Source organism: Anticarsia gemmatalis, chromosome 19, assembly GCF_050436995.1.
Source record: "Anticarsia gemmatalis isolate Benzon Research Colony breed Stoneville strain chromosome 19, ilAntGemm2 primary, whole genome shotgun sequence".
In the NCBI taxonomy this organism is placed as follows: domain Eukaryota; kingdom Metazoa; phylum Arthropoda; class Insecta; order Lepidoptera; family Erebidae; genus Anticarsia; species Anticarsia gemmatalis.
Genome location: NC_134763.1, coordinates 7,295,974 through 7,322,491, shown reverse-complemented (window position 1 = coordinate 7,322,491; position 26,518 = coordinate 7,295,974). Strand labels below are relative to the sequence as shown.

General features: G+C 33.9%; 2 protein-coding genes across 2 annotated transcripts in view; one reads left to right on the top strand and one right to left on the bottom strand.

Annotated features, from left to right (window-relative positions):
- lute (BTB/POZ domain containing protein 3 lute) overlaps positions 1 to 16,077 on the bottom strand; it is a 29,996-nt gene extending 13,919 nt beyond the window's left edge. Inside the window, exon 1 of the mRNA XM_076126535.1 lies at positions 16,004 to 16,077. Within this exon, the coding sequence (XP_075982650.1) occupies positions 16,004 to 16,062 (59 nt within the window). The 5' untranslated portion in view covers positions 16,063 to 16,077. The remainder of the gene's footprint in view (positions 1 to 16,003) is intronic.
- Positions 1 to 23,532, top strand: part of Brf (Brf RNA polymerase III subunit) — a 39,642-nt gene extending 16,110 nt beyond the window's left edge. The window contains exons 5-12 of the mRNA XM_076126533.1: positions 7,645 to 7,794; positions 9,847 to 10,073; positions 11,023 to 11,158; positions 18,365 to 18,508; positions 18,865 to 19,095; positions 19,476 to 19,716; positions 20,189 to 20,334; positions 20,836 to 23,532. Coding sequence (XP_075982648.1) covers positions 7,645 to 7,794; positions 9,847 to 10,073; positions 11,023 to 11,158; positions 18,365 to 18,508; positions 18,865 to 19,095; positions 19,476 to 19,716; positions 20,189 to 20,334; positions 20,836 to 20,963 — 1,403 coding nt within the window. The 3' untranslated portion in view covers positions 20,964 to 23,532. The remainder of the gene's footprint in view (positions 1 to 7,644; positions 7,795 to 9,846; positions 10,074 to 11,022; positions 11,159 to 18,364; positions 18,509 to 18,864; positions 19,096 to 19,475; positions 19,717 to 20,188; positions 20,335 to 20,835) is intronic.
- The last annotated feature ends 2,986 nt before the right edge of the window (positions 23,533 to 26,518 follow it).

The window sequence follows — 26,518 nt, the reverse complement described above, 5'->3', positions numbered from 1 at the left end:
CAAAATGACATGCTCATTTAATCATGATTGAGTACCTACTTAAACTTTTTAACCTTCTTAAAACTTAAGTACATATATCAAAAAGAAACTGGTCGGTCGCCTGGTCAAAAATGTATCGTCATCGATACTGTATGCCCTTTCATAGCCCTTCTCACCTTCACAAAGATTTGGTTCAAGAGCCAAACCGATATGATTTTGAAAGCGGCTCGAGGCCACGCCTGCCATCACTTAAGTATGTGAATTTTATGTTTATTTAATTCACCGCTCATATTCATACGACGAATGAGGTTAGCGCGGGTGGCATATAGAGCCATCGGTATGCAAGGTGCGCGTGCGCAGCCTGTAAGCAGACCATATACATGCTATTGCTGAGCAAGATCGCCTTTGTTTTCGTATGAAACACGTTTGTACATACTTACGCCGACACCGTTAACTGATCAACAGTGGACGCATCACAGACTATTCTAAAAATACTCTGACGTCTGATTGAAGCAGGTTTTACCAGATTTATTTTCGATTTTGAACTAACAATGGAAAAATACGGATCGCAAACTAGAAATAGTTTATAGCTTTTTAGTATTCATTTATGTATCGTTAGCCACGAAATTGGGCTTGTAATCTTTCTAGAATTTATCATAGGCCTGTAAAACAAAATTATGACGCTGGAAACCAGACGAATTAATGAAATCACAGCTTTTTGCGTATATTTTATAATAACCAACTACAGCTATGTCATTATGGTGTAATAATATGCCATACGTATTAATTTTGGAGTGTTCATCCACCAAGAAAGGAAGCCATAACGGAATCTTACTACGATCTTTTGTTTCGTCATCATCCACATTCAGATATATTTCAAAATCTACATAATGCGCTGTTCCGATTGGGCCATATATGTGTGCTCATCAGGACACACTATCTTTGCACTTGCTCTAAGAGTAGGTTATATTTGTATTATGTTGGATGCTCATATTGATAGCTTTTAGAACTGACTAATGGTGTACTTAGTTACTTACTATTGATTGTCTTGCTTGACCAGCAACACCAGAAATTATTGTGACGAAATTCGGTCTTTTCGGAACAGTAAAACAAGTTAAAACAATATTCTTACTGAAGTAGTTGTGACACCAGGATCTACCAAAGAAAGACGCGTTAATGCTCGGTCGTGTATTCGTAAATCTTTGACAACGCAGATCGTGGCTTATTGATATTCCTAAATAAATACATCTAATAGTTATATCGTGATCTCAATACTAATGGCGATAAGGCCGAGTGGACAATAGGAAAATAAAACGATCTAACAAATCATTGTCGTTGTTAAAGGTCAACGGGAGTTAGTGGCTGGAATAGATTTGTGTTATTTTCCTTAATTTGTTTGTCTTTTAGAGGTCGATACGAATACAATGGATTTTTCTTACCTGATGCACCTTCAGATATTTTTTAAGGCGATAAATCATATAAACTCATTTTTCTTGAGTCAAAAACTGAATCTTATTATTGTCAAAGTTACAGATAGTTAAAGCCGACAGCACTTAAGATGTTCTCGTATTTAGGGCAGGCCCAATTTTAAAAAGCTGGGATACATTTCTGCCACAATTTTTTTAAATCGCCAAGTAGTTTTTTTCAATTGTGTATCTGCAACCTGCAACGATCTGCAACCTATTACCCATTGAGACTATTTTCTTTACAAGTCTTGCTTACCTAGTTAAGAATTTAAATTAATGAAAATGCTTTCGTTCTTCCCATAATCATGTCTCTGGCTATTAGTACTAACAGTTTAAGTAGTATAATCAAATAATTTAACGTTAATGGTAAAGTTGTTTAGAACCTAACCATTGCGCTTGGTTTTGTGGCTCCAAGTGCTAAACTTAGCACTTAGCATATGTGGTTAGTTTCTGGTCTCTGATATTGGCAAGGTTTTGTGAATACTTATCAAAACAATTGATTGTTTTCAAAATCAATTAATAGGTAGTTGTGAAAGGCTGTGACGCAACTATTCCCGCAGCTAATTAATTTGCTACGTATTTACGAGCACGCCTTGAAGCTGTACTTAATTACGTAAATTTTATCAATCACTGTGTTAAAAAGATGGTGATTTGTTTAAAATGGTTAAGCTAAGGTCCTCGGAGCATTGTACTTTGAATAAAAAAAGGCAATTTATTTCGCGTACAGTATTTCTTATTAGTAAACCAAAAAGGGGAAAAAGGTTAGCAATAAAAACTACACAAAATGTTTGAAATTAAGTGGCAAACATGTTGCGCTGTTTGCAGAAAATAGGGAAGAAATTGGGACTATTGTCCTTCGATACTTTCAATTTTGTTGGCAGATAAAAAAAAATATTGAGTTACTGGTCAAAGTGATCTTTACATTAATTTCATGTTAAAAGACATTTTTTTATAACCTTTAGTACTTATATTTGTTTTGATAAACGATGCTCAGTCAGCCAGTAGATAAAAAAAATAAGACCTTAAAATATATTTGTCTTATGAGCGTTTAATTTTCTGTAATTAGTTTTGCGACCGAAAATTCGTTTCAGTCAATGGCGTGCCTGCAGAAAACAACTTGGTTAAAAAGGTCTATTGGGTAATAAATAAATAAAAACGATATATGTAATTATTTATGGGAAATGACGTCTGAAATAACGTGTATTAAGTTGTTTTTGGATTAAAGTTTGTTATACTTAATTAAGAAATCGATTAAGTGATTTGGTAGTATTAACTATTTTGGGAATTTTCCTCAAAGCATAGATACTATTAGGACAGGAAAGATGTACAGATATCTTCTTTATGTTATAATTATGCACCGATATATGGTGGTGATTTATACAGTTTCCATAGAGCTGAATTTCAGTGTGTGAGAGAGGTTCATTTAACCATGCTTGTCAAGTGCTGGTTGAAGAATTTGTCTCCCCTCACGAGGCATTTCGACGACGACGATGTTTTCTTTCACTATAACAATAGTAGTGATAAATAGTTTCTTATATTCACCTATCTTTATAACGTCAAAGGTGCCTCAGGTTTGAACTCTCAACTTTTGTGTGGGAGGCAACTGATTGTTAATATGGTATTTAAATTTAATTTCGTAAACGTTAAACAGCCATGAACTGTCAAAAATTGATAATATTTGTATCGCGCATCGTGGAAATCGATAGTGACCTTTATTTACATTAACTGCGTACGAGTGTGTTGAAATGCAGACGTTAAAAATTATGTAAATTTCTTACTTTTAATCATTATTTGCTTAACACTTGTCTATGATAAGGTCATCAAGATAAAGAATAAAACGGTGAAAATAAGTTAATTGAAATAAATTAGCTTATTGTGTCCACTTAATTAGTTATTTAGTCGGATTTTGTTTCTAAAAATATATTTTCATCTGGTTATTATGGTCTTCGTACCTGATGTTTTTTTGCAACACAAATAAAATTTGAGACCAAAACTTAGTTAGATATTCCTAAAGAAAACAAGCCTGGCGAAATGCATAAGTAAAGAAAGAATCGCAACATACGATGTTTTGCCAAGGACGTATTTTGGGACCATGCTTGTAAGATTTTTGGATTTTCCCTGTCGTTTTTAATCCAAATGTCCCTGATACGTACCGGAAAGCCAAGTTAGTTTATAAGGTGAAGGTGATCAAACAATCTGTGTAGCTCACTGTTATAACATTTGCCGGTTCGTGAGTTTCGCGAGCTTATGGGCCGTGGATTATTTCCTTATGACTAGGCATTATTAGGCCTTTTGAGATACAAGTACATGCGTTTCATCATTTGAATCGAGATATTTTTCCTTCTTCCGTGTGTGTATGGTTTATGTCGAAAGTTGGGCAATGGGCCCGAATTTTAATGACTTCCGAAGTATGGAGAGGTTCCGCTCAAACCAAGCTGAGCATTGTTTTTGTCTTACAGATCTGTAACTAAGTACAAAGTGCAATTAAAATCTGTTTAAGTCCCACAATATAGCAACAGTTGCAATAAAATAGTCGTTTGTGTTCTTTTCTCTTATTTACTAGAATATGTTAAACAATAAGGAAAAGATCGCTCAATAAGATAAATATGATAATAATATACAATAGTATGAAACTGTTTACTAAACTTGTATGAAATCAAATCTGTATATTTTTTGTTGCTACGTCATTTTGCAACAAATAGGAAGTGTATATTGAATAATTAATTTAATTTGACAGTTGTAGAATAAGTGCGAACAGAAATATCTCGGCCTTCTGTGACAAGAGTCGTTTTTGATTTTAACTCATTTTGTAATAACAGGTTTTGTTCTACAGATTTTTATTGTACAAGGTACTTAGCAACTCTCAAAGGTCCATTCAAAGACCTTGATTCCACAAATACAAATTGAAATTAAGTAAAAAACAATTGTACATATTAAAACGACATTACGATTGACCCGATTTGACGATGTTTCGTAAAGCAAGCTCAAGTACCCGCATTTTAAATCAGTTTCGTTACAAATGCATACATTTTCATGTTTATGAAGCAATTGTCACGAAATAATTAGTCGATGTATGAAACTGCTACGTATACAGATTGCTTGGATATCGCAAAATTGTGATTTTTTAAATATATCTTTAGAATGAGCACTGTACATATTAGATAGCAATTTATTCCACACTGTATCTTTAAAGTTCTTGATTGCTTGAATAACAAATTCAACTTAGATTGAAGTCCTACGACCTTTTCAAATGTTTGTTTAATTCGCAGAAGACTCTTATCAAAATCAGTATCGTAAAAAAATATTGTATTCAGTCATCGCAGGGTCACTTTTTCTAAAAGATGCTTCATCGAATACTTGGTATTATCAAGGCTTTAAGATAAGGAAAAATAAATCGACTTTTCAATTCATTTGCATCTACCTCTAATTGCGAGAAACAAAGGCCCTAATTAATTTCCTTCGATTGTTATAACTCGTTTCTTTGTTCTTCAAACGTTAATATTAGTGTCCTCTAACAGTCGGTCGATAAGACATAACACGCACTATCCTTCCTGTATGCGCCCTAGCTCTTTAATCGAATGATTCATATGCAAATCTGTTCTTAATGCGGCGGATTGCATTGCTATGTGATAAACATACTGACTGCTCTATCTCTGTGTGGTATTGTGATAGAAGAAAACTGGTATTTATTTTATTATTCGCAACTGTTTGGCATTCAAAGAATTATCATCAGTTCCGAATGATTGTCCCAAAAAGCCACCTCAACTTTATTATGTCATAAGCGAATCAAGCTGTGTCCCAAAAAGGTGATTGTTCTCGCGAACGTTATATGTGATAAGAAATCGTAGGTTTTACTACTGACATATGATTATAGAATGATCCTAAACTCCACAGATTTTAAATTTACTAAGAGAAACATCTACAAAATTATGCTTTTCTTGGCCTATAAATGAATCCAGGAACGTTTTAAAAGTAGTGCAAATGATTTTGCTCGACATTTTCTGCAAGATCTATTACGTTACGGCGCAACAGTGTATGCCTGTTATTACCGACATTTTGCATAATGATACTTTAAACAAACCAATACTTTACCAATAACATTTCTTATTACCCAACAACGATTTTGTCATCTACATTATAAACATTTATAAAAAATGGCTTTCTTGTTCCAGCGGTTATTTCCCCATCTTATTAAAATATTTTGACGTCTAGATTCTGAAATATTAGGATATATTTGCTCGTGCGCAATTCTGATTGCCGGTGAATTAGCTGTGCAAATATCTTTTGCGAATATTTAATTTATTGATCGTTGATAACATTGTGAATCATCGATGACGGTGCAAGGCAGATGTGACTGCGCAAGCGGTAAAAAACACGTTTCATCTTCTGAGGAAGATGTATTGAAATCTACAGCAATCCTATCACGTTTGTCATACAAATTCATGCAGTACTGGAGCTTGTTTTTAGGAGAATATTATCATATATTTTAATAGAATTATTTCTTCTCATAATGAACGTAATATTGTACTTCTGTGCAGTATGTATTCTAATGAAAGATTATTTCAGCCTGCACCACATATTAGTTGTAAGCGACTCAGCTGTTTCGTCTCTTGTTGTGTACTTCGTCCAAGCATAATAAAACGGAACATACTAAAGGATATTATCAAAAACACCAAAATTTATTTCATATCTAGGTAAACAAGTTTATATTTAGCCTAATATAACTGACACCGAGGTGAATTGCACTTATAGTAGAACGTTACGTAAAACATTGAAGTTATTTATAACGTTTGTTGGCCAAAGTTAGCTGCTTAACCTCAGTAAGGAAGGAAACCATTTATTGACATGGATCCGGATATCCTTGTTATGTTTTATGGAATGCAAACACCTACGGTTTTACTACTTGTGTATTGTTTAACACATTTATGCTTACATTTGTTTGTGTCATTGTTTGAAATATACAACTTAAAGGAATATTTAAGCAGAATTTTCGTATTTTTTTTTGGATTTAAGGGTTTGTAATTTTTGTTGTTTGAAAGTTGAGTTAAATAACCAGTCTCAGTGTGTTTCTTAAAATTTGTTGTTGTCATTGTTATTTTTGTATTTTGAAGGTTTGGCAGCCAGTCACTGTTAGTTTTTAAGCTGGGTGCCCTTGTGTTTTTGAGTGTATATTTGTTTTGGACTTTCGTGTGACTTGAATAACTGTCACTTTGTTGAATAATAATTGCATTTATGTCGACTTAATCTGAAGAAGTAATTTGCAGTTATTATTTGAAAATTTACGCGTTTGTTTGTTACCATACAAAACAGAAGTTTAGCAATGTCAGTAAAATAAGTAACTGGCATTAATCCGCGATGTTTGCATTACTGACCCACTGCTAGGCATAAGGTTCTCCTCCCAATCGAAGGAGGGGTTAAGCGCTCGGCAAATCCTTATAGTGTCCTAAGTCCTTAAAGAGTCCCTAATTACCTATACACTTCTTAAATATCCATGAATGACGATAATTCCACTTCCTCTTTCACTACCAAATTCTGTTAGATACTATTGAATACCTTTCGAAATCCCGCCACGGTTTTGCTAGAAATACATCGAGAACAATACCTAACTACTTACCTAGTTATTGTGTAATACATAGTAATGTTGGATTAATAAAAACTATGAACGTGATCACACGGTTTTATTAATAGACTAGATTGTAGTTACGACATTGCGATAAATGCATGTAATACACCTATGTATGTACATATATGTATCAGACATATATCTGTATCATAAACTGTTAGATGATCATGTGTGTATTCTTGTTTTATGTATTGTTTACTAATATTTACGTAAGATCGAGTAGCATCGAAGGATTTAAAAGAATACCTCAGTTATTTATTAATGCCACTGAACCGCTTTCGATGAAATTAACGATAGTGAATTAACTCACAACATAGACTACTTACTTTAAAAAAGTGTCTGGATTTTTTTTTTTAACTGTATTGAGTGTGGGTCACCTTTTTTGTATAAAACCTACCTATTAATGCTATTTCTGTATGTCGAAGCGTATTGGTAGGACATTAAATAAGTAGAAAATAATACCGATGCCATTTTTCTTCGATTAAGACATGTTTTTATAAGACAGGACCAGCAATTTTAGCTCACGATCTCTCAATCGAGATGTAAAAATAATAATTTTCTATCTGCTCCTTACAGATCCATGTCTTTACATCCTGCGGTTCTCATCTCAGCTGCAGTTCGGAGACAAGGAACACGAGGTCAGCATGACGGCACTTCGCATGGTGCAGCGTATGAAGAGAGACTCCATACACTCCGGACGAAGACCTTCAGGCATTTGTGGAGCTGGTGAGCTAACCTACTTCTTTATTCCTACCTTACATTACTTCTTTATTTCTATTTTCAGTCAGCTAAGTTCTACTTTCTTGTTTTAATTATATTATTGTATTTATATGAGGTCGTAGCAGATACAGGATTTGCTGCTTGGGGGGACGCATTTGGAACTGTGAATTTAAAATATTTGAGGCCTGAAATTAGAAATACGTGAAGCTTGATTGATGTGCCGTGTGATGATAATGAATTACGAACTTTCTTTTGGGTGTATAAGCCAAGCCTTTAGCTCCATTGAACCCATTGGTGCCTACGGTATCTTGGCCCGTAGTAAATGACGTTGATAAACTAGTTTCAAGGCCTTTGGTTTTGTAAAATTAGGATATTATATCTTGTACATATCTTATTTTCTGCTGCATTTTGTTAATTTATTAATGAAACAATATATCCGTCTATTTACATATTAATAGAACTAGATTGCAAGATTTATGTTTCAAAATCAACAAACAAGCTTTGCTGATTTGTGCAATAAAATCAACTTAATATCAATCACATAAAATATTTTTCGAAAATATGATTAAGGTGTCCACTGCCGGGTTATTTACATAATCGGTTTTGTAGGTTGCGACGTGGGACGCGATTTCACGCGATGTACATTTTGAGTTTTGAAGGCCATATAATACTAGCGTAGGCCCAAAATCACGATTTATTTCTATCGATTTTTTAATAAGGTATCTTTCCGTCTGGTTAAAATCAAAATCAAATAATTTATTAATTTAGGTCAAATGCTGACACGTATGATACCTAGTCAGTGATACGAAAAGTAAATTTACCACCAGTGCGGAAGGTAGGGCCAATGAGAAGAGCTGGCAGGAAAGTCCTGGCCACTTTTTTTATCGTTAAAGGGTTTTAACAATATTTCTGTTAGGTATAAATCATTGATGATCTAAGGAGCTGCTACTAACACTGATGTTTAATACTTTAATTTTACTCGAAGACCTTTAACTAGGCAGTTACTTGTGTATTAATTTGCAATTACTGCAAAGTTACGAATTACAAGGCAAGGTCTTATTATTTTGCGGTAATAAATTGAGTACCCTGTAATTATTTATTCAATCAGTCTCTGCACACTTGACCACCAAAGTAGAAAAATAATCTTTAGTAGTTTGTTTCGCTAGTCCAATTGAAAAATAATATTTGTGCGAATGCAGTTTCTCAGAGTTTGTCTTAGGTTACCTATTAAAATAAAGTTTAAGTTGTCGTTATTTTTGGATTTTGTATATTTATGCTCGTGTAGTATAAAACATTAAGTTTTGTATATTAGTCAACGGACTTGGAATCTGGCAACAAACGGGACGATCATCTCACGTTACCTATCTGTTAAATTCTCAAACAATCTTACAATACAAGTAATGGCCATGTATGTACTCTCTATAATTACATACCTACGTTCCTTATAAACATATTTCTCACGATTATACTTCCAAATTTTCAATAAATTAAAGAAACCATTCTGACAAAACTACTTATAAGTCGTCAAACTGTCGCTATTTTTACTTCCTCACATAGTGATGTATACGGAAACGATTTGTCGTTGAATTAATGTCCATTTCCTTCTATTTAATGTATGGACTCGTCTGCATGTATTGTGCTAAATGTTATGATAATTTGTTTATAAATACGACATTGACATTGTCCCGTTAATGACCTAATTTGCATTTAATACGAATACTTACACATATTTTGTTATATTATTATTTCGAAACTACTTTTGTAGTATCACGAAAAGGTACGAAGGCGTTCTAAAACATCCCGTGTGTTATCAACCTGGTAGGGCTAGGGTGAAGTGATATTCATACTCTCAGAATTTCCTATTTATTTTATAATCTCATACATGAAAATTAAGCCTTTGGCCACTGAGTTGGTGGTACTGTTTTTTTATTGTTTTATTGTCTTTTGCTTCGCCTGTCATCACCGAATACAAAAAAAAAATCGAAGGTTTATCCTTTAAACATATCAAGAAAACTAAACGTAGAAAGATTTAACGAATGTTTCTTATTTAAATTCCAGCCCTGCTCATAGCAGCCCGCCTACACGAATTCAACCGTACACCAGCCGATGTAGTCCGAATAGTAAAGGTCCATGAATCAACACTACGCAAACGTCTCCTCGAGTTCGGCGACACTCCATCGAGTGCGCTGACTGTGGAGGAGTTCATGACGGTGGATCTTGAGGAAGAACAGGATCCACCGGCCTTCAGAGCAGCCAGGAAGAGGGATAAAGAACGATTACAGAAGGTAAGGCAAGACCATGACTGAACTGGCAATAATGCTCGTTAAAAGGTACCGCACTTAACATAACATATTACTTAAGATTGTTTTCAAGGTAAATGTTTTACGTAGACCCTTGCCCAGCAGTGGGACAGTGATGGGTTAAATGACAGAAAAATAGATGTGCAGCATAAATATACAAAAACCTTTTATAATGTCATATTAGACGTAAAAGTTTTCACATAAATCAGTCCTTCTATTTTGAAAATACACATTTTCATGTGTTTAGTAGTTTATTTTGAACAAACTGACACGCAGGAAGTTTGGTATATACCAGGAAAACGGTAAATTAACTAATAGTCCATCATTATTATCAAATTATACACCAAAATACTTCAAAAGTTAATTTAATTAAGGTACCGTTTTAAACACAAGTAATAAACAAAGGTCGCTAGGTTATTGTACTCCATACTATAAAAACGTTCGAGGTCAACGTTGTCAAATATTTCAGCAGTGACCGTCGGTTTCTTTTCCTACATTAAGTATAGATTCGCAAAAGCCGGTTGCGGTCCTTCCGTATTCACTCGATTGGACATAAATTCTTACGTAGGTGATATCAGGAAATGGTTTTTGTTTTAATGACTCTTCTCTGCGCGTTTAACAGTTGTATATCGTAACTGCGGAGCGTCAGGTCTCGGGTTCGATTCCCAGGTAAAAGTGCTTCTAAGTTTTCTAATTTTTATGACGTAGGATCGACATTATGAGTGGTAATATAATGGTGGATTTTGATACACCAGTACAAAGACTGTCTAGTGTCTGGTATAACAGGCGTGAAGCTATGTGATAAAAATTCTACACACATATGTACATAAAATCACATTTTTATCGATGGCGCCAAGCGAAGGGCAAAGATAAAAAAAATGATCATAACAAATAAGTAAGCCATATATTTAAACAACTTATAATATGATTTCAGTTGATGGACGAAGAAGATGGTGAGAAGGAGTTAACAGAACTACAGAGGGAGATAGAAGCACAGTTAGAGAGAGATAGCAACAAGCGGAGAAAAGTTGCCGCTGTCATCGGAACATCCACATCTTGCTTAGGCATTGGTATAGTATTAAATTCTCTACTAATATTGTTCAGAAATTCACTATAATATGTTATGAGTTATGATTCACACAAATTACTAAACTACAGACTGACACACGCTGCACACCAAAGTTTTTTTTTCAAAGACTACTCCCGCATTAAGAATTTTATTGCTCTTGTGTCGCGGGGACTTTTAAAAACATAGAAACAACGGACACAAAGCACAACCAGACCCGAAACAATAATTTGTGGAAAGAATAAATAATTGCTCCGTGTGGGAATTGAAATCACGACCTCCCGACGCAATGGTTTTCGGCGTGGCGACCTAACTGCGCCACGGAGACAGTCAAGTTCCCTAGTTTCACCAAAATCGGTTTAGATATTTAGCCCTACGAGCGTATAAAAAAGACTGACAGACGTTTCTAATATAGATAGAATCTGCTATTCTATCTGTTGCCACAGCTATGCTCTAACCAAGTGGCACAAAAAAAACTTTTCTTATTGGTTAGTAACGTGGTTAAAGTTAAGTTTTAGATGGGTGACCGTTCACAAAAAACACAACGCATTGAGCTAAGACTACTCTAGTAGTAGTACATAAAATAAAATAAAAGCTATAACTAACCATCAATTATTATGATATAACATAACCATTACAGCAGTTCCATCTGTGGCGGAAAAGCCGCATTTATAAGTCCAAAGTATAATAGATTACCTATTGCATTGTTCTCTATAGTTCCATGGAAGATACTCAATATTTATAACCAGTAATTAACTGGCTTACTTATTATTATCTAATGATATTCCACGCAGTATTGAGCAATTAAATACTGGTAACTAACCTGTCACAATAATCGTAGTTCATTGTTTATGTACTAGTGACGTCATCACGCGTTATGTAATACTAGTTAAGACTATTTATAACCTTTTTGTATTTGATATTTCGCTTTTTATTATGTTGAATATGCTTGTCTTATTAAAAACTTTAGTATGTATGTAGTTATATTTTAATTGGGCGAATAGTAAATAATTAAATTATGTAAGTATTAAAATGCTAAACGTTTAGTTTAAATTTTCGACTTCTAAGCAAGTGGTCGAGGATGCACGACCCACGTTACACACAAATGCACACATGCTTTTAAAGTTATTGCGTGTATTAGAATTAATTGACAAACTTTAAATGTATAAAAACGTTGTGAGAAAACCTGAGATTTTTTTTAAGTATTCTTATGGGAGTGCAATGTTTTCAATCCACATTTGATCAGCGCGGTGGAATAAGGGCCTCCCTTGCTCATTCTGAGAGAATACCAGTGCACAACAGTAGGGCCCTGTGATTACTCATTTACAAGCGTTTAATATTAAACTTGTTTTCGTAAAGGTACATATAAAATGCCCAGACTATGTAATTTTGCTGGTAAATAGTGTTGAAATTGTTAAAGACTGAAACATTTTATTAGGCACTCATTTGATACCAAGGAAAATACGAAACTGTGTGACGTCACTATTTCGTATTCCTATACTAAAATGTATTTTTGACATTTCATAAAGAGAAGTAGATTTGACTGTCATCTAGTGATAGTCATCTACCCTATTATTACAACGTGCGACGTCTCTTCACCGGACGTTAACGATCCAACTCGAAGAAATAAATTAGTTTCAGTATTCGTTTGAATGTAATAATAAAATAAAAAATGTATTTTCACGCGCACGCATCTTTATTGAATGTATACGTGCACGCATTTAATATGCGTGCAAAGCTAAAGTATTCTGTTATAAAACTATTTGAATGATATACAAATATGATAATCAAATAACAAAACCGGTACTTAAGTACCGGAAGTAAGATTTCAATATTTATTGACTGCGAAAATGCTTTAATAATTAATTGATAAATTAATACATAACTTAGAGTAGAGTAGGGTAGGGTAGGTAGGTAGTTAGGTAGTTTTCCTCGTACTGCCGTTTTTTTCGTACAAACCTGGTCGAGCCAACGATTTTGATTTTCAATAATAATTGTTTCTAGTCTGATATAAATATGTATCTATCTTTTTCAAAATAAAGAAAGGGGTTAATGTTTTTGTCTATTGAACGTTTTTAGGTCCCCCGAGAAAAAGGCGTGATTTTATGTATGTATGAAACGCATAAAATGTTGGGTTTAATAAAAAGCGAAATAATTAAACTACTTTAAACTATCTGTAAAAAATAATTATCACGTCATGTTATGGTAACCCGTATACCATTATTCAAATGTATGTGAGCCGGAGCCATAGGCCGTATACATTTTAATATTAAACAGCATAAAATTATTATTAAATTAAGCCATTTATAATAAATCAATAATTAATTAGTTAATTACTATTTTATCGTACCAAGTGGCGTTCTTTGGTGTCTGCCTACCTCTATGGGAAAAAGGCATGATAATATATGTATGTATGTATGTGTGTAATTACAACTTTATTATAATTATTTATAATGATTGCCTGATTTATGTAAAACTTTTTGAAAATCGCCACCTCGATACTAATTGGCCACATGCTGGGCGATCCCCATTTTAGATATCGATGCTTGATTAAGATATAGATTCTCAAGAACATTAATTGCCATAATTCATATTCAATATATCCTTTATTTCATAAACTTCTTACAAAGTTTTGAAACAGTCATATAGGTATTTTAATAGTTCGGAAATGCTGGTTGCTCTTGAGAAGAAACGGCAAGAGAGTCAAAGCTTGCTCTTTTTTGATAGCCATTTTTAATACCTATAAGTTGTAGGTACTTGGTCCAATTATATTTTGCCTAATAATGTTTTCAATGCATTCGTACATTCTTTTTTTTTTGGTTAGCGAAGTACCCTTTACCCATGGTTAAGTTACCCACTAATAAAACATTCTTCATGCTTATTGTAAAGCAAATTACCAATAAACGTTACCGTCACGATAGGGGTTTTGAATACTTAGTAAATATAGCCTCCTAACTGCCTCTGTGATCCGAGCCATAGTATATACGATTACATATCGTATAGTATTCGTATACCGAGTCAGTTAATATTTTTGGGTTTTGGAAATTTATTTTATCTCAATAGTAGCCTTTACTTGCCCGATATTTGGTTATAGGTTTGCCACATACCAGAAACTAGCTGACACGCGCAACTTCGCTTGCGTCACATAAGAGAGAATGGGTCAACATTTTCCCCGTTTTTATAACATTTTTCGTTGCTATTCCGCTCCTATTGGTCGTAGTGTGATGAAATATACTGGATATATGGACTATCTAACACTGAAAGAATTTTTCAAATCGGACCAGTAGTTCCTGAGATTAGCGTGTTCAAACAAACAAACAAACAAACTCTTCAGCTTTATAATATAAGTACGTCTATTGGTATTATTTGTTGTTGTTCCATAAATCATAGTAGTTCACTCGATGCACCGTGAATTATCTCCAAATTGCTGACTGATTATACATTAATTTATTACTATTTTTGAATACATTCGTTTGTCATTGAAGTGATTTACAAATGACATTAAGTTGATCTATTTGTCTCATACATAGTTAATTAATAGAATAGATTATATAAATTTACCATTATTTATTATCATTTAGTAAATTTTAATGGACTCGTGAATAGGTATTTTGTATAGCTTTTAAACTTAGCCTTTCGAGGTAGAGCCGCGTGTGGTGGGTTCGAATCCCGCCCAGGACATGTCTGTATATAGAGCACAAGTAGGTTCACACAAATAACTATATACATAAATATACAACCAGCCTCATGCTTTAGCGAAAGGTTGTATATTTGTCTAATAAGTAGGTACGTAGTTATATAGAATTGTAGGTATCTAAGTATATTTATATGTCGTCTGCTTACTATAGCCCATATACCTACCATGAAATGAAATGAATTAGATGGCTGTATGAGTTGCCTAAAAGATATTTAATATTTATTGTGTACTTATTCTTACGTCATAGCAAATGTTTATTAAATAAATTCAGAAATATTATTTTAAGACAATAATGTTTGTCTTACAAATGGGCAAGGTAGAGTAAAATACATAATTAAATAATTAATTGTTATGTAAGTATTGTATAATAGTAATTAACCATCTGCAAGTGCTTTAATCATTATGTTTGTAAATTAAGTAGAAAACTAGTTTTTGTTTACCTTATATTTGGTAACCGGTTTATTATAATTCAAAATTCTAGAATTAGACTGTTTATTTTTAACATCATGCGTAAAATATTCCACTAAAAATATACGTTACTCATATTTTCTAGACAATCAACTACTTTACAAAAATGAGTCTATAAAAAGAAAAGACGTAAGACTAGAAATATAGAAAATATTTTTTGTAACAGTTTGTTCATATAGTTCGATGATAATAATTGTTACTATTTTACGCAACTATATTTACGTGAATCTCAAACCAACCCCATTTCTGACTGAATGGGTTTTGAAAGGCACTGAAATTTAAAAATTCTTTATACGTAATGCCACCTGGATTATTTTTACATTAAAAATGGTTCGACGAAATCGCGCAAATATTCTATAGTCTAACAACTTAGTAAAGAGCCTTGTGTGCAAAATTCACAGCTAGCGGTAATATACAAAATGCTGAATTTCGAACATCAGTGACCTGTAGTCTTTTACAGGTGAAGGTGGCCTGTTTGATTCAGCGACTTTATTTAGGGAATACACTGACTTATTTGTTCATATTATTATTTTATTATTTACACAAGAATATTTACAATTGATGAAGAACATTATTTTTCTTAATTATTATTATGATCTAGATAAATGGTGCATACCAAGGCTCGCTACTAAATTAACGGACTATAGTTTTGAAAAAAAATAGTTTTATAAAAAATGTACTTACGCAATGGACCCTAGAACATACAGGATACATTCCATCAGCAGCGATTCACTCAATAACATAATACACTTAAATTCACCCCACTTTGTTAACTCTTTATAAAACACACAAACGTCTTATTCCTTACCCCCCGGAAGGCCCAACTGTACTTAAAACGAAAATATATTATTTTTGGCACGAGTTTCAAGAAGCGCAGAGGTCACAAGAATTACTAAAATGTACACATATTTTATGAAACACTAGGTACAATGTGTATTGTCCTACAAATATGCGAAAGTTTCTGAGGATGTATGTTTGTTACACTTCCACGCAAAAACTACTGAACGGATTTTCGTAAAATTTGGTACACACATAGTTTACAACTTTTTTTATCCCGGGAAATCTATTCACACGGGCGAAGTCACGAGCAGAAGCTAGTTATTCATGTCCACTGTCCTAAATAATGTTATCAATCACATTGTTATTGTATCACTAACGAATTACTAAACGCAGCAAACATTTTTATTAAAAAATATAAATAAAAAAAATCACTAATCTTTATTCACAGTGGCAAAAGGTTAAAAAATACGTTTATAATTGAAATATTATCGCACTGTTGTAACTAGTGGTCAAAAACTGACGTTTTTAAAACAGTTGCTTGCAAATATATTTACGTAAATTTAAATACAATATATAGTCACCTTGAACTGATATTGATGGCATGCTTATGCGACGTGTAGTCAGTGTTAGGACCATTTTGATCATCCCAAACGACTAAGTAGCTTCATACCTATAAATACTTAATTGTAGTTATTTTTATCTTATTTTTTATAAATCTATACTAATATTATAAAGCTGAAGAGTTTGTTTGTTTGTTAGTTTGAACGCGCTAATCTCAGGAACTACTGGTCCGAAGTTGCGAGGATCAGCTAGTTTTTTATATATTTAACATGTCATGTCCTGTATAACAAGATGTAAGCATATGAATAAAGCAAAATTAGTTTTTAAGAAACTCATGGCAAGGTGGGATTTAATGTATTACATAAACAGATTAGTTTTATTCTTTATTTGCGCAGTTGCTTTACATTATATATGCAGATTATGGTAACATTTTTTTGCATGTGTAATGACTACGGACCCAGCACATTATATACTTTTCTTATACAAAGACTCCCATACATATGTATGTATACAATAACAGTCGTTTAAAAATGTATATCCGGACCTTGAATGCGTTTATTAACATTGCATATTCATCAAGCTTTGTTGCTACGTACAGGTAACTATGAAAGAGGGTGTAATACTTTTATACCACGAGGTGCAATATAATCGCAAGAAAAAAATAAAACTAATTAATTAAAATTTGGACAACGAATTCATCGTGATGCAACCTTCCATGCCTAAGAGTTCTTTAGAACAGTTCTTGAAGGTATGCAAAGTCCCCAACCCGCAATTGACCTACGTGGTGGACTCAAATCCTAACCCCTCCCTTATTCCGGGAGGAGACCTTTGCCCAGCACTATATTATTATCATAAACGGGTTAAGTCCATTTTATTAAAGACTATTTAAGTACGGAACCCTAAAAAATAATGTTATTTATAATCAACTTATTTCTAAATCGGAAATTTTCCAAACAACTTTTATTTTTAGACCCACTAATATGAATCTAGTTAAAGAGTCATTGATTTAGACAACCGGCTGAGGTGCAGCTGTTTATTTTCAAACAGCGGTCAGTACAAAAGGGCATGTAAGTCAAAATATATAAATAGTAATAAACAAAGTTGTGTACCAACTGGTTATTCATTGCTGTATGCCCCTTGTAGGACCTTTAGACTTACTAAAGGAATACTAATAAATATTATGTTCGCGTAAAGTTACCCGGTCTTCTATACTTCGGCTTCTTAGCTTTGGAATACACGATTTATATAGATTATAATTAAATTTAAGAATCTGTGTTTTTCAAACCCAACTTTCTTTCAACTAGCGGTCGACAAGGCGTAAGCGCAGCTTCGAATCCGCCTTCATTACGTGTTGATGATACATAGTTGAAAGATGAAGCGGTGACGAACCGCTCCCGAGTCGATGATTTTGGCTGTGAGCGAGTCTCTGATAGTCTGAATTTTGTATACCCCCACCAGTCGTAAACCTTGCATAAAGATCTACTGGAGTATAACTGTCGGTTTTCTAAGTTTAAGTAATAAATACGGCAAAAAACATCAGGACATTAAATAGTGGTGTAAGGCTTAAGAACGAGTAATATTCACTCCTAAATTCCGTTCGCAACACCCTACTACAAGGTCAATAACAGCCGATGCAGAAACAAGTTTTCAAAATAAATAACACAATAATGTACTTATATTATGATATTAATATACTTTTGACAGAGGAAACCAGTTCGGAAGATGCAGAGGCGTCGAGGTTTGCGGCCGAAGATGCTCTGGACCTTATCGGAGAACTCGCCAGTGATGTTACTCATAAGGAAGAGGAGATTGCTAAGATTGAAAGATTTAAGCCCGAGAAAGGACTTGGTAAGTACGATTTTTTTGTTAAACTATAGTTTGTTTTGTTTATAAATTTTATTGGAAGAGTGTGTTAATCTTATGGGTCGGGACCCTAAAAGATTTTATTATAACACAGGTTCGATTTCCAGTCGATAGATAGATAAATCCGAGTGTATAATTAAATATCGTCATTTGTGTTTGTCAAAACGGCAAATTTTATAAAACATCTAATTTTCTTTAGAACTTTCAATCAAGCAATCAAATAAGAAAATCATCCATTAAATATTTTTTTCTAAGGAGAGAAATCAGTCATTAGCAACATTCAGAAATTAAAACATTTTCACTGACATTCATATTGATTATAATTTTTGTTTCGTTCACAGGACCCGACTTAGCAGTGATCGGTCTCGGTCAGTCAAGTTCGGACGACAAAGACAAGTTCTTAAAACCGGAGCCGAAGCAGTTTAGCAAAGACCTCCACAACGCTGAAGAGCTGATCTTGGAGCAGAAAGACGAGGAGTACATCAACTCGCTCATCATGACTGAAGATGAGGTCAAACATAAAGCGCTGTTGTGGAATAAGATAAATGCTGGGTACTTGAGGGACCAGAAAAGTAAGTTAATTACCAAATTTTTGTTCTATGCACTACTTGTTTCCTTCGGAAATTTTGTTTTGTGGCTTTTGTAAATAAGTAGGAAATGCTCCACGTAATCCTAGATGTACAATGTTTTCTAATATTTTGTTCTGCTGCTCACTATTTATAGTGTAAAGGTTGCGTAACAAATACTGTAATTATTTCTTACACAAGCACACGTTGAAAACGTGCGTTTTCGGTTTAGACTTTAAACCCTTTAGTTTTGTGTAAGAGATTGACCACTCACAGGTCAGTAATGGTCGGACTTCACGACATATTATTCATGGATCAGAATAATTTCCCGTTTCTAAAAATCATCGTCACACAAAAAATCTTTATTTGTAGTCATAATGTTTTAGTAAAAGAAGAGATGCGAGCGAAAGAGAAAGAAGAAAATAAGGATCGCAAGCGTAAAATCCGCGGCTCGTACAAGAAACGCGTGCCGTGTAACGCTTCAACTGCGGGCGAGGCTATAGGCAAGATGATCGCGGAGAAGAAGATCAGTTCTAAGATCAATTATGATATATTGAAGAGTTTAGACCAGCCGGGGACCCCGCTGCCGGCGCCTGCTACGCCGAAGGAGACTGTTGTTAGGACTGAGTAAGTGGAATTTTGATCATTAGCCAATAAAAATTAATATTATTTAATCATTAATTGTTTTGATAATATAAATTGTCTAGAGATCTTGCTTGGTTATTTGAGCAACTTACGAAATCAGCGAATCATCGGTATCTGTTGTGATGTTTTTTCACATGTTTTGTTTATCGTATGGTTAGTGGTCAGCCTAGTGTCAAAGTTGTTCAAGCCGCCCGAGAGGCCTTTGACATGGCTTTTTACATGATACAAAAGGAGACAGAAGGGTAAAATTTCTTTGCTGGTTTTTTTCACAATGCGGTCACTGAAACATTAGAAAATATCAATCTTAAAATAACACTGTTATTACACGTACTCTTTATATCAGGGCACAACTTTTTCGTTTATATCACGATTTAGTTCCAACTTCATGACATTGGGTGCCCTCTTACGCTTTTCTTCTGTGCCACTCATGCAATAATATAACTTACATTTTCAGCACCCTACCACCGACACCCACGGCGACAGTCCCGGCGTCGCCCGTTCCTCGCAAACGCAAGAAGAAGACCGTGGCCGCGTCCCCCGCGCCGCGTACCCCCGCCACACCCGCGCCGCCTACTCCACAGACACCTGCACCGATAAACGGTAATAACTCTTGAATTTTTCTAGCTTGGAGTTACATCTAGGAGTGTTTTGGCAGCAGCTGTATGCTGTACGATGCTCTTTCATAAAATTATGGAGATGAAGTCCTAGCTTCGAAGCACCAAACCCAATAAATTAACGAATACTTGTTGTCAACAACTAAGAACACATACAAAACGTTTTTTTGTGGAGACAAAGATCTCATTATTATTATAGGTTCCCAGATTTTGCGATCAGTAATTATCACTATGGTCTCTGATAAGACAAGACTTTATAACAAAGCCTTACTTAAATATTATCGGAAAGAAATGAGTCTCTAAAAAAATCATATGGAGTACATCAGCGCCTCTAGTGTATATTTTAAGAACTATTCATAATAAATTTTAAACAACCTACACAACAAAATCAAAAGTTCTACTTTACAGCTATTACCAAAATAACATTATTAAGGAAAATTTATATCGTTATCATTCAACATTGAAGTTCTTGATCCACAATTTACAGATGCAGCGGATGATTACGAAGAGGACTTAGACCCTGAGCCGGCAGATGGCGGTGATGAGCTGTCTTTAGCTGCCATGTTACAGAACGGAGGCCAAGATGATGACTACTATGACTATGAAGAATATTGAACAACTCACTCGCTTACTGCCGTAGCCGTAAGCTAAGTATATTTGTACAATTCAAGGCAAAATTATGGGGTTAAGAATGAAATTTTACGATTCTGTAAGATTAATTATGAGAATCGGAATACTATAATTCCATTTAAAACGAATTTTTGATGGTTGATCGTGTACTACTCACGTTTTTCTCTTACGAGATTTCGATTCGGGATTTCGTTCGAACCAAGGTATAAAAATTATAATATGCTTAAACGATGCCACCCGCCTTGTATTCTCTCCCATAAATGGACTTAAGGACAATAACGAACATTTACGGAATATTACAAAATGTAATTTTGAAGGATGAGAGTTTACAGGACAGGATAAATTATACCTAGAGTTTTCAATGAGAAGACAATGTTTGTGACTATTTTCATGAGAACAACTGATACGGTGATGGTACGATGTAAGTTTAATTGAAAGAATATTGATGAAACTCAAGTGAAGACGAGAATCAAGTGACTAAATGGTTTGAGCTCTTGCCAAATTGTATATTTTTATATAAACAACGATAAAACAACAAAAAATATTTGAACAGCTTTAAAAATGCTATGTAAGCCCATTCCTTGAATATAATATTTTAACACAAATAACCTTTCAAAATAGTTTCCCTCTAATAAACATAAAGTTCTAACTGTTATGTAATGTATATTACCACATAGGCCCTCAGAAAACAGAATACTATAGTACGATATGATATCTAATATTTTAGTATTATAGGTACATACAATTGTTTTGTTTAGTAAGCTATTGTAGTGTTGTGTGCTAGTTCTAAGTTGTTTGTTTGTCGTATGGTTAGTGGTCAACCTAGTGTCAAAGTTGTTCAAGCCGCCCGAGAGGCCTTTGACGTGGCTTAACGACTGTTATCTTAGTAGACAACAACCGGGACCGATTTTTAACGTGCTCTCCGAAGCATGGAGACGTCCAGTTTAAATATCACTATGCGGTCACCCATCTATGGAATGACCGCGCCAATGGTTGCTTTACGCACATATCGTTTACCGACCGGTGAGCGCAACTGGCTATGGGCGCCTAGTTCTATATTAATACCTATATTGGTATTTGACCATAGAAGATCTATGGGGTGATACTATCTTGCTGTCAAGAAATTCCTTAAAAAGAAATAGTAAACGTTTATAACACAAGTTACATCACAATGGGTATTTTTCTAAAAACATAATTGAATCAATATTATTGTATTTTATCTTACATATCCTAGTTTGAACATTACAAGCACTTTGTTATTATATTCTGTTTTCCGCAAACATATTATTAGGACGAAATCTGCCTTACATATTACTTTACTTATGCAATAAGTGTCGCCACCTAGTGTGAACGTATGTGCGTAAGTATACAACCGGATACTTGTTGGTTAAATGCTATAATCTTTAAAAGAGATATAGTTATCAATAATAATTCAATAGGTAAATGTTAAGCTCTGATTTTTTTCATTTGAATTTCATAGACTCGAAAGGTATAAAATTAATATTAATCATTATATACTCTATAATTAATAGCCAACAATTTACTAATAAAACAAAAAAAAAACGTATTAACACATACACCTCCCTAAAGCATTGTTTTAATTATTATTTCATCTTTACTTTGTTTTTTTGTCGGGACTTCATCCGGGTTCACTACGTAGGGCATTTTGTTAATGGTTATAAATACTATCTAAAGTCTACTTTTAGTAATAATTTAATCATTTTAGTGTGATTTCATCAAAAGTCGAATACCGTAATTTGTGAATTTGTTGCACCTTAAGCGTAGCGGGGCTTTACGTCTTACGAGCATCGGCGTAGAACCATAAAAAAGTATGTGATAGACTGATTTAATTTATTTAAAAGCTTATATTTAGGACTTTTGATTTAGAAATAATATTTGTAAGTCTCATAAACATTATAGATCACGGTTTTGTTAATAAACTTTCAGCTTGAAAATCAAGTGCAAGTGAACTAAATAATAGATCGTTGAATAAACGAGTATTTTGGTTTCATACCAGTTAAAGAAAGGCTTTTTTGCTGATAAAATGTATTTAAGTTGAAAAAAAACAAGGCACATTAATTTGCCGAATTGTAATTTTACAAAAGATCTTTTTCTATAAATAAGTATCGATTAGACTCTTGGATCGGATGATAGATAAAGTAATGGAAAATTAATTTACAAAAACTGTCTAAGTTCCACTAACCGATATTTACCCAGAAGTGGTTAAACCGGGCATAAAACTCTTTTGTTTCATTACTTGAAAACACACTGACACGTCAGTTTATTTCTGTTTGACAATTTGATGTAATTAGCAGTTGGACGCTCCCACGCTTTGTGTTAGCGTTGTCTAAACCTAGTTCTATAAAATACCTACAAAGACATGTTACTGAGTCATGTCGCTAGATTCTGCGCAGGATTCGACATGACGAGCTTGCCTATGATTATAATTATCGATGTACAAGCTAGATCATAATGTAGGTAGTCTTACTTTATAATATTGTTACGTAAATGATGTAAATATGAGTTTGTATATTAAAGTAATAAAGGACTTGTTATAAGGGCTTGATTGTTTTATTTTTATGTAAGTAATTGTTGATGTATTTCTGATAAACTTCAGTATAAATAAGTTATCGGAGGAAGAAAGAACTCTTTTAGAAACTAAAGGAAGTTGTGATGTTTAGGGGAAGAACCACTTTTATTTTTAGTTTCCGTAATTCCCCGAAAAACATGACGAACGGAAATGGATTGAGAAAACAAACTGATTTTGTTCTGGGCACTTGAAAAGATATTAGTTGCCTTTAAAAATAAAAAGGCAAACCCGAATCTTTTTTTAGCTATTAAATAATAGCCTCTCAAACATTCCGGAAACGATTAAAATAACCACTGTTTAAAATCCAGCATGAAGCATATTTGTTGACCCTAAAAACTTGATTGAGTTATTTTTTTATTTAGCTCAAGCCACTTCCCAGGCGAATCGATATTTCAGTGCGAATACTTTAAGCCTACTTATTCGCAGTGGCCGTAAACTTTTTATATCAGTCAATAGATTACATCACAAGTTTACCGCAGCAATGATAATAACATACCGACATGTTCAAACCTGTATAGAGTGACGTATTCCCACCGCGTCTGTGTTTCGTAGTGTGTCGTTTGTCTGTTCTGAAAATGACTAAGCGCTGTATCTCTGTGTAACACAGTGTGTACTCGGTCTGCCATAGTGCCTAGTTTGAAAACGTACGAGTATAGAAACTGTGAAGTGCATTACATTATGCAAAACAAACTTTAGTGTTGTACTTCCATGTTTTGAGTTTGACTTGCTTCGTGTCACTTTCAGGTGCATCTTGTCTCGTCTACTAATGTTAAGACACTGATTATGCGAGTAGTGATTTGTTACACTCTATTATCCTTAGTAGCACAACGAAAATAATTGCAAATTTCGTTTTGTTTTACGGACATGACTTTGATATGCACGACTTGTTATGACTCAGACTCAAGGCACTATAGACTGTATCGAGATTAGGTTTTACTTTATCCTTTTTGTTACGAGTGCTCCAGTCTGCTTTATGCAAACTTACACAATGCTATCACTGGAAATTATCTGGAAGACGCTCACCCATCTATATCACACAAAGAACACACTTACTTGGAGACATCTGGCAGATGTAAACCTATAGGAACTTGTAGGTAAGTAGGTAGGAGCGAATAATAGCACTTCAACATAAATAATTTCCGTTTATTTGTATCTGTCCATCAAGTCGTCTGGTCGAAGATAAATAGAGGATATTTATTGTGTCGCTGATTGCGGACGAACGTACGTAGTGATTCAAAATACACAGCACTACTTGGAGCGACAAGTCGCAACACGACCATGCGACCCGTTGGCCGAGGCGAAGTTAAAGCACCCGCTCGCTATAAAATTTATTCCGTACCGATCAGAGCGTAGTAAACGCAAAAACCAAAATTCTAGTCATTTTAGTGATAAAATATTAATATATTTTGCAAAATTATTTATTATTCATATCAGTATTATTATGGGGTTTCGCTGTCAAACTCAAGAACAAAGAATAAGAAAGTTTTCGAAGACTAAACTCATTGAGAGACTTAAGACTGCTAAATATGTTTTTATAGCCACGAATTTCGGTACGGTATTTGTAAATTCATTATATTTGCGACGTTTGTTAATGGACGAAAGTGTTAGAGCGCGCCTGAAGCGGTAAGTTTTTTTTTCTTATATTTTTTCGCGTAAACGCTCTATACTTCTGTAATGGTGTCTACTATCTTATTAAAAACCACTTTATTGTAAACTTCATCCAGTCTTGATTAAATTATTGTGACTCTCATCTGTCTTGACAAATGACAAGGGAACCCGGGAGTCAAACCCGCTATCAGTGATAGCATTATTATACATTTTGTGTGTGGATATGGAATGATACCTATAATAACATAAAACTATAGGTACCTACCTACTTACCTTGTTAAGTTGTTATATAATATTCACAGGCACACATTTACCAGGCTAATAACAATTCATTAAAGGCACTAACGCTAACCTCTTATCCCATATACCTAGTCACTACCTACGTGTGCAACAAAAGAGAGTTATCATAAAAATAAAATAATTTTAATTTTTTAACAACTGATTAGCTTTTTTCCACTATTTTCAAACTAGCGCGGTAAAAAAAAACAAAACGATAAACCTTGACGCTTTGACATTCTCGATATTTTAAAAGATGCATTTTGTTTTCGATTTGGAATTTATGCGTTAGTATAAAAAATATGCTTATAATAGTTGTGATACATGCATAAGTTGGCTAGTAATAATTGAATACCTATCAAAAGCTTATAAATGAAACTGATACTGAGTTAAATGAAGATCTTAGTAGTAAATAAATAAGGTTTTTTATTCATTCTGTATTTCGACCCCTTTAATGCACCACTTCCTTAAAATACTGGAACTGGTGTGTAGCTATATACTTACTTTTAATCTAACATTTATATAATTATTCTCACTTCTCTGGTATAAAAACTTATATCCTTTATTTGGGTTCTTTTACACAAACGTTCATTTCATATTTTTATTCCTTAGTCATTTCAAAAATACACGAACCCGTTATTTTTGTTTATAATTTAAAAATATTTTTGTAACTTAAATGCTTCTAGCTCGTACGAGTATGACTATATTTTTACAACTCATTTATTTACCTACCTTATTTCTTTCTTTATCAGTCATTGCCATTAAACTTAATTTGTTGACTCAGACGAGAATGTCAGTTATTAACTGTATTCTGTTGGCTGATGTTGGCTGCCGTGTTGTTCAGCGCGCGAAAGTGTTTAAAATAGGATATCATGGATTTAGTGTTTAACACATTTATATTAAGGTTTCCTTAGCTTATCCGTCACTATCAATTATATTTGTTTCGAAGTTTTCTTTTTATTATAAGTATAACTACTTTTTGATTTAACTGCAAACAAAATAAACTTTTTGCGCTGCCGCCGCTTCAGAGCATTCGTTCTGGAATGTTGGCCTCCGTGTAAAGTGT